This window comes from Olea europaea, unplaced genomic scaffold (assembly GCF_002742605.1).
Source record: "Olea europaea var. sylvestris unplaced genomic scaffold, O_europaea_v1 scaffold124, whole genome shotgun sequence".
NCBI classification, from domain to species: Eukaryota; Viridiplantae; Streptophyta; class Magnoliopsida; order Lamiales; family Oleaceae; genus Olea; species Olea europaea.
In genome coordinates, this window is record NW_019229835.1 from 272,192 (window position 1) to 286,107 (window position 13,916).

The 13,916-nt window shown below is 34.3% G+C and overlaps 1 protein-coding gene across 4 annotated transcripts in view; it reads right to left on the reverse strand.

The window, feature by feature from the left end:
- Positions 1–3: 3 nt before the first annotated feature.
- LOC111374366 (agamous-like MADS-box protein AGL11) overlaps positions 4–13,916 on the reverse strand; it is a 21,519-nt gene continuing 7,606 nt past the window's right edge. The window contains exons 1-6 of one of the 4 annotated variants that reach the window (XM_022997026.1): positions 12,667–12,908; positions 11,341–11,533; positions 6,682–6,763; positions 6,320–6,381; positions 237–336; positions 4–73 (exon numbers count right to left, since the gene is read on the reverse strand). In XM_022997026.1, coding sequence (XP_022852794.1) covers positions 20–73; positions 237–336; positions 6,320–6,381; positions 6,682–6,763; positions 11,341–11,522 — 480 coding nt within the window. In that variant the 5' untranslated portion in view covers positions 11,523–11,533; positions 12,667–12,908 and the 3' untranslated portion in view covers positions 4–19. Of the gene's footprint in view, positions 74–236; positions 337–6,319; positions 6,382–6,681; positions 6,764–11,340; positions 11,537–12,466; positions 12,565–12,666; positions 12,909–13,916 lie in introns of those variants that run through there. The other 3 variants (XM_022997027.1, XM_022997025.1, XM_022997028.1) reach the window with 3 other exon arrangements.

A 13,916-nucleotide genomic window follows, 5' to 3' on the forward strand; every position in this document is an offset into this window, starting at 1 on the left:
CACCAAATTATGTATCAGTTTAAGAGAATACCCTCTTCTGCAAATGCTCGGTTTCAGCAAGTATCAGTTCATGCTGTCAAAGTGAAAAAATATTAACCATTAAAAATTAGTATGATAAAAGAAAAATGAATATATAAGGTATAACACTTTGGTTGATAAATCATATGTTTTAGATAGATAATCAATTCATCTTGTACATTTCATTTTCACTATATAATATATGACTAACTGTTTACCTTCTTGGATCTGATTCTAGTTATGCCTCGTTCGAGCCTGCTTTCCAGCTGCTTTAACTCCTTCACATTCAAAGACCCCAACCCCTCACCCATGAGATGTCTGAGAAGAAGAATGTAAACTTTTGGTGCCATTCTATTGACTATACATAATTATTCCTGCTACTTAGACATATGGTATTGCTAGGTCTAAAGATATAATTGGCGATTCTGTGGATAAAAGGACTAAATTGTAAATTTGTAAAAGTCAGGGACTCAATTGTACAATGTTATAAAAGTCAGGGACTTAGGGTGCAATTTAGCAAAGCTAGACGGTAGGGACTAGGGTTTGAGTGTTTGGTTCAAATAAAGGTCGCGGCGCCGAATATTCGCTAGCTGTTCGTCCGACCATCGCTCAAGCGAGAGGAAGCAGAATGGTCGTCGCTTGCTCGTCGCTTGATGTTCGCTCGAGCGAAGTAGCGTTGCTCGCTATTCGCTTGCTTTTCGCTGGAGCGACGGTGTTATATGAAAAATCGTATTTTCGATTTCTGAAAAGTTTGACACGGCTTATGACTCCTAATTGCCCCTAACTATAAATACAAAGGTCGTGAACGTGAAAGAGAGATGACCATATTGTGCTTTACATAGATATCATCTTTAATATTCTCTCAAGTGATCCAAGGCAGAACTAAACAAGGAATTCATCCATAAACACCTTATGATCCGGGCAATCCACTGTTAGGGAAAACATCACTATTTGTGAAGACAAAACACCTGGACTTCTTCATCTGTTGAGGAAGTGACTCTCTCATTGGGAGATTGAGAGAGGTGGACGACAAGCGTAGGAACTGGACAAGAACAGGAGGTTCTTGGAATTCCACTTGGTGATACAATCAATTAGAGGCTAGAATGTTGTATTAGACAGCAGATTGGGCTGTAGGAGGTAGATCGAGAAGCTAGTAGGAGACTAGCAGTATCTACGGTAGTAGATCGTGAGACTGGAACAGCGGATCTAACTTGGTACGGAGTTTGACATAACTTGTACTGGCGGGATTGGTATAGTGGAAACTATTGGCTTGGTCTCGGAGTTTTACCCACGTTGGGGTTTCTCCGTCATCATATTGTGAGTTGGTGTTGTTACTGTTTTATTTACTTTACGAAAACTGACAATTCAACGTAGGCTTAATTGGACGTGTATATTTAATCACCTAGACAACAATTAATTTGTGACTTGTTAATGCTAAAATTTGAATTTGACATAGTAAAGCATTCCCATGAATTTTTAAGTGGTTGTAGAACGTTCCCTGAACTTTCAAGTGGTATTAGAGCCTAAGTGCGAATCCTGACCTTACATTAGTCTAGATGAGTATGTCGTTGAATGTGCCACCCCACTTTGATGGGAACAATTATGCGTATTGGAAGGTGAGAATGAGGGCGTTTTTGAAATCCTTAGATGAGGGTGTTTGGCAGATTGTGGTAAATGGTTGGTCAGCCTCTAGTACCACAATAGATGATGTAGTCACTCTTACCCCTGTTAAGAACTGGTCTAGAGCTCTATTGGATAGCTGTAATTTAAATATTAAAGCCCTTCATGCCCTATTTATGGCAGTTTCTCCTGAGGAGTTTAGGAGAGTATCCATGTGTGAGGTAGCAAAGGAAGTTTGAGATACTTTAGAAACCACACATGAGGAAATTCAGGTAGTTAAAAGTTCTAAGCTGCAGATGTTGGCCACTAGGTTTGAAGAGATAAGAATGAGAGATGATAAGATGTTTGATGTCTTTTATGCGAGCTTAAATGACATAGTAAATTCGTCTTTCAACCTAGGTGAGAAAATCTCTCAGACTAAGATAATGAGAAAGATTCTTAGATCCTTACCTGAGTGTTTTAGGCTTAAAGTCACGACAATTGAGGAGAGTAAGGACATTGACACTATCAAGGTAGAGGAGTTAGTTGGATCCCTCCAGACCTATGAATTGGCCTTAGACAATCCAGTTAAGGAAAAATCCATAGCCTTCAAAACCGTTAGGAATATTCGGATGGAATCTTCTAATTCTGATTCACCCAATGATGAAGAGATGACCTACCTAACTAAAAAATTTCAAAAAATATTTAGGAATAAGAAGAAGCCTCAAGAAAGATAAAGAGGGTACCCGAGTGAATCTATGAAGAAATCTAAATCCATGAGATGCCATAACTGTCGTGATTTTGGTCATGTGAGGAATGAGTGCCCTAGTGCTAAGAGATTTGAATAGAAGGCTATGAATACTACTCTCACCGATGACGAGTCTAGCTCGAAAAATCAAAGTGAGAAATCCACCCGTGAGGAGAGTGTAAAATATGTGGGCTTCGTTGCCAGGGGTAAAAGTGGATCCGATCAAGGGAGTGAAAAGACAGAGGACTTAGATAGTAGTGAAAATTCAGGTGATGAGAGTGGAAGTGTGTAAGATCTAGAAACAGCCTATGATAGGATGTATGAGGAAAGCCTCGAGATCTTAGCCACTAACCAGGCAATGAGCAAGAAAGTGAAAGAGCTTAAGCTAGAGAAGGAACAATTAAAGGCCCGTGTTAGTGATCTCACCAATAAAAATGAGATGTCCTCTAGGAGAGTAAGTGAGCTGACCATTGTGAATGAAACCTTAGCTATTTAGGTTAAACACCTTGAGAGTGAGCTAGAGTTGTCTAGGTCTCAGTTACTTGCCTTTTGTAGTAGTTCTGAAAGGTTAGATAATATTCTAGGAATAGGCAAGCCGGCTGGTGATAAGGAAGGTCTAGGTTTTGATTTGAATGTTGTTAGTACATTACAGACCACCTTTGTTCGTGCTACTAACCAGCCAAACATTGTGACTAACCTCATACCAAATGTTGTGGAAACTTCAGGACGTAGGTCTACCAGATTTCGTAGGACCCGTCGGCATAGGAATAGAAATCAGCGTAAGCATACCATAGGTCCTAGGTTTATCCCTACATATTTTCACTGTGGAGAGTTATGTCACATTTGCCTTAAGTGTCATCACTACCTGAACAATAGGAAATACTTGAACTTGAAAAAAAAAAATCAGGTGTCTATTGGTCAGATTGGATTCCTTGCTGATCAAGTGAATCGTTTGACTCAATTGGTGACACAGCTGCCTGGAAACAATTCTCACTCTAGATAGGTTTGGGTGAAGAAAAGCGATCTTCCAAATTTGGTTAGAGATCGTGGTGCTCTTAAAGGAAAGAGCACTTATATACTTACTTGATTAGGTATTTTTGATGCATGCTTGGCTCTTAATTGACATATAGTTGTTGCATGCATCACATGTATATTATTTATTTTTGTTTTATTATTTTTCATGCATGTACATTTTTACCTACGAGTTTTGGCGCATGCATGTTTATTTTTGTCTTTGTGGGCTTGATTTTATTTTATTTTGTGTGTGGAGCATTCATTTTAGGAAAAATGAAAAATACAAAAACATTGAAAAATTGAAAAAAGACAAAAATAGTTGGTTATAAAAATTTCTACAGCATGACACATGACTTAGAGCTTGTACGTTGTATCATGTAGGAGTTAAAATTGATAAGCTGTAGAATAATTTTCGTTGTTTGATTAGGTCTAGTTGGATTAATATGTATAAGTGTCTTCATGTACCATCTGCATTGCACATACTATGAATTTATTAGTGGGAGGCTATCGCGTGTGTGCGATTTGGGATGACTATCACATGTTGATGGGGTGACTTTGAATATGAATTGACCAATTTCTGTAGACCTTAACCAAAAATTTTTCCCAAATTTTAAATGCTCATATCTTAATATTCTTCTTCGGAGTCTATTTGACTCGAGCAATTAAATTTGCGGGGTATCTTAAAACCTGATGCCTATGGTCAACTGACTTGGGTTAACAGATCATCTTAGTTGCCTAATGGAGAAGAACCTGCATTTAAGATGAAAAATTAATGAGCTGGAGAAATGAGCTCACAAAATTAAAATTTGGAGTCCTGCTTACATTAGATCAGTGACACTTTACACATATGAGTCATTTATATTATTACTTCATTCTGGACTGAACTAAGTATGTGGGAAGTTATACTACTTGTTGATTTTGCTTTTGCATGCTATCAATTGCATTTTTTATTATTATGTGTTATTGCTTGACTTGGCCTTAATATATGTCCCTTCAGCATTTGTGACAAAAAGGAGGAGAGAAATGTGTAACTGGGGGGAGAGAAAAAAATAATGATTGAACATACACATGGGTGAGCGACTGCATATGCATGCACATGACGTCATTGATTGTTATCACTTGCATTAAATTGCTATGTCTAGGGGTCGTTGGGGAGAGAAATAGATACATTTACCTACTGTATAAAAACATGAAAGCTTACAGTAAGGAGGAGCGTTGCATTGCATTCCATATCACATCCATTTGTTTGAGTTTTGATGTTTAGTGTTGTTGGTGTCTTGATTGGCATCAATATCACGTCTCAAACTGTTATGTTGATTTGTGATTAAGAGTTTTAATTAATTTTTATATTTCCTACATCACATGCTTTTACACTGAGTATATGAGTTTGTGGATTTCAAGAAACAAGTGCACGAAAGAATGCAAGACTCAGTGATTGAGTTGACTGGGTAGTTTAGTTTTTGATTGTCAAGTCCTGATTTATTTTTTATTGTCCTGACTTTATTTGTAGAGTTTTGTCACAAAATGTCAAAGGGGGAGTTTGTTAGGTCTAAAGGTGTAATTGGCAATTCTATTGACAAAAGGACTAAATTGTAAATTTGTAAAAGTCGAGGACTCAATTGTACAATGTTATAAAAATCAAGGACTTAGGGTGCAATTTAGCAAAACTAGATGGTAGGGACTAGGGTTTAAGTTTTTGGTTCAAATCAAGGTTGCGAAACCGAAAGTTCGCTAGCAGTTCGCCCTGCCACCGCTCGAGCGAGAAGAAGCAGAATGGTCGTCACTCACTCGCTCGCTGCTCGATGTTTGCTCAAGCAAAGTGGCATCGCTCGCTGTTCGCTTGAGCGACGGTGTTATATGAAAAATCGTATTTTCGATTTTTGAAAAGTTTGACACGGCCTAGGACTCCTAATTGCCCCCAATTATAAATACAAAGGCCATGAACGTGAAAGAGAGATGATCATATTGTGCTTTACATAGATATCATCTTCAATATTCTCTCAAGTGATCTAAGGCAAAACTGAACAAGAAATTCATCCATAAACACCTTGTCATCCGGGCAATCCACTGTTGCAGAAACATCACTATTTGTGAAGACAAAACACCTGGACTTTTTCATTTGTTGAGGAAGGGACTCTCTCATTAAGAGATCGAGAGAGGTGGACGACAAGCGTAGGAACTGGATAAGAACAGGAGGTTCTTGGAATTTCACTTGGTGATACAATCAGCTAGAGACCAGGATGCTGTACTGGGCAGCAGATTGGGCTGCAGGAGGTAGATCGGGAAGCTAGCAGGAGACTAGCAGTATTTACGGCAGTAGATCGTGAGACTGGAACAGCGAGTCTGACTTGATACGGAGTTTGGCATAACTTATACTGGTTGGATTGGTATAGTGGAAACTACTGGTTTGGTCCCATAGTTTTACCAACGTTGGGGTTTCTCCGTCATCATATTTTGGGTTGGTATTGTTACTGTTTTATTTACTTTACGCAAACAGATAATTCAACATAGGCTTAATTGGACGTGTATGTTTAATCACCTAGACAACAATTAATTTGTAACTTGTTACAATTAATTGTATTAATTCCACACGTAAGGTCAAACGGTAAATTGGAACGTAAATTTGGTAATGCTAAAATTTGAATTTGACATAGTAAAGCGTTCCCGTGAATTTCCAAGTGGTTGTAGAATGTTCCCGGAACTTTTAGGTATGATCCATGATGTATAGTTGCAGGAGAATTTAAACCATATAAAATACAAAACATACAAAAATTTAAAACTCCTCAGTATTTTCTCTCTAATTTAGTTTGTATCAAGCTAACGCAACTAACATGTGAAAGAGTCAAATGTTGCACGTGTTTGTTTCCTATTATGATCATTTGTAGGAAGGAAATTCTTTTCAAGGATTACGATTTTTGCTCAGTTAAATGGTGAGTTTACCTGTTGGAGCTCTGAAGCATCTGTATTTGCTGGCGCAGCTTCTTCGACTCTTGTTGGTAGAACTGTAATCAAGTCATAAAATGAAACATTACCAAAAATAATAATAATAATAATAAAAATTGGATATCCTCATATATACTCCTTTCTCGTTGATATTTTCTGAAAACAAAAAACAAATCTCTTTGAAATTATAAGACGGTGCATTCTTATCGACAAATTCACAAAAGAATTATTAACAAAAATAAGAGAATCAGATACAGGAGGTACATAAGAAATTAAATTTTTATTTTTTAATGACTCGTATGTCCATCCTGAATTATCTGTGTGCGTGTCTATTATTTTTTATTACAATCTCATTTTACCTGAGCGTTAATCTCCTGAGTAGTGTATGCATTTGCACTGTCTGAAGTTGATTTCTTGTATCTGTCTATAGTTGTCCTAATGCTGTAGATAGAAAGATATATATTCAACACATATATTCGAAAATATACATAAAATTGGAGAATCACCATTAGCTCATTTACATACACATGCATCATTCGTATATATGAATACAGTGTACATGCATATTCACCAGAAAATCAACAAAAAGTTATCTAAATAATTCATCAACCTACGTCGTTTGTACTATGAAAGTGCATAATGAGAAAATCAAATGCATAGATGCTCACTCGGGGAATATTTGGCAAGCAATACAAATATTTTAGATAATTTATCATTATCGTTCGTTCACGTGTTACTCTAATAACGAAGACCTGAACATTTTCGTTGTACCAAAATAGAGGGAAAAAAAAAAAGAAAAAAAGAAAAAAAAAAGATGGAAGTGGCTGAAGGTGGATAACTTATCTATGTGAATTAGATTTCTAAGATGTTTTCATAAGCATTTGGTTGACCCAAGTGTCAAGAGATGTGAAACAAAATCAAGGAGTCATCGAAATATGTGGTTGACGAATTCAAACTATGGAAGCTAGATCTAATCCACCAAGAATAGGTATTTCAATCTGCACATCTCATCAATCTACTGTTTGGTACATATCCTTTGAATTTTATTTTTTATTTTTTCAAAATTCATTCTCAATTATGCATTCTTTCGATAAATTTTTTTACATACGGACTCATAATTTTTCATACTTTTTAACTTTACATTCTTAAAAAAAAAAAAAAAAAAAAAAAAAAAAAAAAAAAAAAAAAAAAAAAACCCATACTTTAAACAGGCCTGCAACTTCTTCCAGCTCTAATAACTTCTTTCTTAAGACCGAACCAAACAGGGAAGGAGATTTATTAATACGGCCCTGCTACATGTACACCGAGCCTTACAACTCGGTGTTCAATGGGCATTATTCTTATTAATAACTTCATAAATTTTGCTTTAGAGAATTGGGAATATTAGTTATGTCTCTAAAATGGTGCGAGAGGTGATGTCACTTTAGGGCAGACAATACTGAAAAGTCATTAGGACGATAATATTTTCTCTATGATATGCACACACAAAAAATTCAGGATTATGTATCTGCCTCTTCTGATAAGTCTCTGTGATGAAATTCAAAGTTCATTCAAATCGTTCATGCTTTTAATTACCTTCGAGAAATTGATATAAGCCAATAACAATCATGCTTAAATATTGTTAGAATATCTTATATTTTTCTCAAACTCTAGAATTAAATTTGAAGCACATATAACGCTTCTTCCAATCTTTTATTAGAATTGGATTGTGACTCAAATTCTTATTGAGTATTTGATTAGAAATGTTGTTGAAAGAGTATTGAGAGTTGTAGTAAATTTGAAGATGTTTTGAAGCAGTTCAAAGTGATTTTGACTCATATTTCATCCCAAATTCTCCATTATTGATTTTATCCAATGTATTGCGACTTCACATTAAATTGAACTTTTCATTATTAATTTTCCTAGTATGTTAGGAATTATTTTGTTATAATTATGTGGTTTACAATACATATTGGAATTCACCAATTGTCGAATTAGTTATTAGTCTTAAAAGATTGTTAGTAATTTCTTACTATTCATTATAGTGAATTCTTCGACTCCGTCCATAGTTTTCTCGGATTTGGGTTTCCACGTAATTTTTTTTTTGTGATCCATTATTTTCATATGGCTCATATTATTCTCGTCTTTAATTAGTTGACCGGGTTATCAACAAATTGGTATCAGAGCTATTCTGCTTTCAATAAAGGAATTTCAAATCTAGTCCGAATTATAATAAGTGGTATTAGAGCCAAGGTATTTTAGCAGTTTCTTGGGAGGTCTAAATTGGTTACTAAAATGAGATTTGAACAAGGTAAATTATTTTAGGGATGACAATTTTGAAATTTGAAATTCTGCTTTTGGATCGCAACAAGAAATTTTGTTGTTGCAAATTTTATTTTATTTTAAATTTTTTGGATTTTTGAGGAGAATCAATGTAAGGATTGGTTATATATCTTTGGATGCTACTGCAGCTTATGCTTCAATAAGTGATAACTCTTGTAAAGTTGGTTGTGATCGGGTTGCTTGTGATGATTCGAGTAATGATATTGAAGAACTTTCCAATAGCTCTGGTGGAACTAGTTGTGATCTTGTTGTTCATGTTGCTCGTGGTATTTCGAGAAGGTTTGGTGACTCAATTGGATCCGATAATGAACGGAATGATTTAAGCAGGTTGGCGGGCATGGTAATTCTGCTGGTAAGCAGAGCTTGAAATTTGTTCACGATTGTTGAGTATACCGGTATGGACATGTAGAAGAGGTAGAGTAATTTGGAGGAGTTTTTTGTTTGGAGAATTTTGTTGGAATTGATGAGTTAAGTTTTATTTATTGCAGTGGAATTCGTGTCAAGGTGGAGTTTGGTAGAATTGACTTTTGACCCGAATTCTTATTAAGTATTTGATTGAAAATATTTTTGAAAGAGTATTGGGAGTTGGCAATAGATTTGAAGATGCCTTGAATGGATTCAAGATGAATTTGACTCTTATTTTATCCCAAATTCTTCATTATTGGTTTTACCCATTGTATTGAGACTTCACTTTATATTAAACTTTTCATGTATTAATTCTCCTGTTATGTAAGGATTCTTTGGTTAAAAATATATGTTGTACAACACAAATTGAATTAACCAATTGTCCAAATAGTTATTGGTTCGAAGATATCATTTATAATTTTTTTAATATTGATTATAGTGAATCTCCGCATCTACACGTGGTTTTCCCATAGATAGGTTTCCACGTAAGTTTTATTTATTTTGTAATCCATTATTTTCATATTGCCCGTATTATTCTCATCTTTTATTTGACGGGACTTTCAACAAATTGGTATCAGAACTATTCCGCTTTCAATAAAGAGGTTTCAGGTCTAATCCGAATTATAATGTCCTTGAAGAATAAAAGGAAGTTCAAATATTTTTATGTTTAAGCTACTAAATTGTCCCCCTGAAAATTAAATTGGAAGCTCATTTTCACACATGTTTAATTCATAAACATAATTAGTCAAACTTACTTTTTATCCACATAATTGTTTGTATTGAATAAAAAAGTATATTAAGAATACACACTAATCAAGTTGACCATGAACATGAAACGTATTAGATACAGAACATATGTATTTATTATACATGATAAATATAATATTAATTTTAGAATTCACACATATTCGTTATAAAAAATGTTGTATTAGATATTATTCAAGCGAGTGTTGAACATAACTGCGTTGAATGAAACTATCGTAGGTGATAAACACATCAATCATTTGTCCATAACTGATCATAAGAAATACTCCTCACCCTGCACCCCCACACGCACATATATATAGAGATATTAAAATTCAACTCTTCTACACTACCAGAACGATGAGTCACAGAATTAATACGGACTAGGGTGGGAGATTTTTTTTGGCATTTTTTTAACAAAGCATGGGCTCCACAGACATAAGTCTCTTCTGGTAAAATTTTGTGAGAATATTTCTATACAAATAAAATAATACATTAAAATTTTATCTTTCTTCTGCTTCTCACAAAAAATAAAAAAAATAAACCCTAGAATCTTGGCTTTCTGTGAGTAACATAGAAAATGAAAGACACAGAACTTTAGACTTTTGAAAGCTATAATCTTTTTACTGACCAAAAAAACTGCTGCTGGGTACACAACTTCAGTTTACAAATACTGTCAAAAGATTAGGGTGCTTTGTAAAGCTATAATTGGAAACATTGAAAACTGAAAACCAACGCAAACTGGAATTCACAAACAACATAAATGTGAAAGAATTTAGTGCTGTAGCCTCTTAACTGCAGTTGTGTAATCTTTGTCTTGGATGATGTGCTCAGCATTATCATTTTTCACTTTATTCACATATATTAATTATTTTTAAAAACAGATCCTTGATAATGAAAATAATAATCATTTTAAACAGCATTCTTAATACAAAAACAAGTCAATATTCGAAGTAAACAACTATTATTATCTGGTTAGATAAAAATGTAAATCACAAAAGAAAAAGGGAATAGTTATCTCCTAACAGAGAAAAATGATGGCATGCGACGATCAGCAGCAATTTTGTTGCATAAACAATCAAGAATCCCTTATATTCAGTAACTTTTTCTTTTCAAAATTTGAAGGATATATACATATTGAGACAGATGTTTTAAATTTTATCTCAGTAAAAAGAAGTAATGAAAGATAAAACTTTATTCTACTTTTTCCATTCAATTCTGATTCAAACTCTGTGAGAGCTAGCTTGCAGAAAATTTCATAATAATAAGCTCTTTTTCTTCTTGGTTTTCAATGATCTCGGTATTGTAACAGCATGCATTTAAAGCAAAAACATGCGTCGCGTCTGTTTATGCATCTGCCAGTTCATGATCCATGTACGTAGTATACTAGTTCACAAAATAAATAAAGTACAGCTTGCTTGACTATGGAATCCTATCAAAATTTTCAATAACAGGGAAAAATTCTTAATGAATATACATTAAATGAGCAAGTCACACTTTCCTACAAATTCTATGTAAGTCATAAAGAAATGAGTCGAGAAACTTACCAATTGTTGGCATACTCATAGACCCGTCCACGGCTAGAGAAAACAATCAGTGCAACTTCAGCGTCACAGAGGACAGAAAGTTCATAGGCTTTCTTTAGTAGTCCATTCCTCCGCTTGCAGAATGTGACCTGCCGATTGGTGTTGTTCTCGATCCTCTTGATCTCAATCTTTCCTCTTCCCATTTTGTAAAACCCTACTAATTCAAAACAAATTTCCATGAAACTTTTTTCTTAAATTCTCCAAGAATCTCTACAAATTTACACTACCAATTATTTATAATTTCAATAATAAAGCTAACAGTAATTGTAAGATCATGGGAAAATTAGGGCTTTTTCAATCACGCTGATTGAGGATTTCAAAGATCTGTAATTATAAACTTAAAATGATCACATATTGGCAGCCAAACACCCATAAGGACGTCGAGATCTAAAGATATGATTAAAAAACATGCAGTTTTTGAGTGGAATTTTATACACGAGATGATGAAGGACTTTTACGTGGAGATCTATAGAAGTTAAATAAACAAAGCACACAGAAACATCGAGAATATGAAACTCTTTGTCGAAGAAAGGAATTCAAATTAAAATCAAAGCTATTCACAAAGCAGGATACAAGAGATCTTGAAAACAGCTCAAAATTAATCCAAAAAATTGCAAATGATGACATACACCAGCTGAAAATCCCTGTATGGAGAAGATCTTGAACTGTTCTACCAAAAAATTATATAATATATATGTATGTGTGCATATATATATATATATATATGTATATATATATATATATATATATAAACCAAAAGAAGCAGTAGAAGAAAAGCATGGGAATTTGCCGATCAACATTTTCGGATCATCAGGCCGAAAAATCAAACCTTGATCTATATAATATGTCCCAAGATATATGACGAATGTAATCGTAGAAAATTTGGAAGATGCAAGTTTAAGAAAAACTTGAAATTTTTATGAATATTAATTAGAGAAATTGAGATAATTCTGTATGTAGCCAAGTTAATAATCATTTGTACTTGAAACATTAAAAAGAAAAAGAATCATACTGATTCAAAATATATCTTTGAATGATTAGAAAAACAAAAACATTTCTTGGAAACATGTTACCCACTAGAGAGAACCTTTAGGGATAAAACGTTTCATTTTTTATGTTGAAAAAGAAAAGCTCATCTGGTTTCTGGGTGCAGATCTGTGCTTGAACAAGAGTTCCATACACAAAACTGCACCGTGCCGTAATTAACAGAGGGAAAATGTTAGGATCATTTATAAAAAAAAAAAAAATTAAGTTCCCCTAAGAAAATGATCTTCTTGCCTCACAGACCTTGCTTCTTTGGAAAATATTTCTATTTTCCGGCGAGTTGAATGGTTTCCGAAGCCTACACGGATTTCTAAGAATCCCTTCAAACTCACCCTCTCAGCCCTTAGTTTTTTATCTTTCTTTCTTTGTATAAGCCTAGCTTTTACTTAGCCAGGCATATCTGTATATGTTATTTGAGATAGAGAGAGAAAGGGAAGGTAAGCTGGTCAGGAAAAAGACCCGAAGATGGCTTTTTATTTTTAGGCAAGTTATTATTAGCAGCACTGCACTGTATATCTTACCCAAAATTGCTATATCTTTTCCTTTAGCAACTGGACTGAAATGCCCTTAATTATTATTTTGATATATATATACATATACACACACACACACGAACCCTAATTACATGTAAGGGCAAAATGTGCATTCAGTAAAATTGTAAAGTTTTGGCAGATTAGGGTTTGATGCACTCCACGTAAAAGTCACTACACACCTGCATATGGAATTTTCCTGTTCCAGCTATCGTTAATCATGTTTTATTTTCTTTCTAATTACTTATAATTAAGTAGAAAACTCTTAGAAAATCTAATTAAAAAAAAAAGTGCTTTTTGGGGTTTGAAGTTGTAAAGAGATATGCATGCATATGCATGTAAGCATAATCTGTGATTAAAATATAGCTTCTGATCCTACTCGTGACCTCAAACTTTTTACTTTCATTTTCTATTTCTTTTTTCCCTCTCTTTTCCTCTTAGCTTGTACCCGAAATCGATTTTTAATAATTACTCAACAAGCGTCCATCGAAATTCCATAGGATTCTCAATATTTGAGTAATGTATGTAGTACATAGATCCTCCAATCAATATTTTGTAACCTTTGTATTAATTCATAGTAGTTGGATATATTAAATGGACGAAAATTGACACTTTAATTGTTTAGTTAAAGGCTAGAGCGCACGTGAACTTGTTTGTGTTGTTTCTAGAGTTTGAATTCACTCCTTCGAAAACAATCCGACAAAATTACCTGAATGCAAAAATTGATCAACAGGATGCAAAATTGTAATTCAAGCCCACCGATTTCACGATATTTCCTTAAAACGAATTTGCTGCCTTCAATGGTGCTAAAGGCGTCCAGCAATCGTTTCCTAGGATAGAACGAATTTTCGTCTCCTACGGATGCAGCACTGCAGTCTGTAGGAGTTCCAATGAACTCAACGAAATGCTTTTTACTTCGAGACAATATCAGAACGAGAAAGAGAGAAATGAGATTCAAAACAC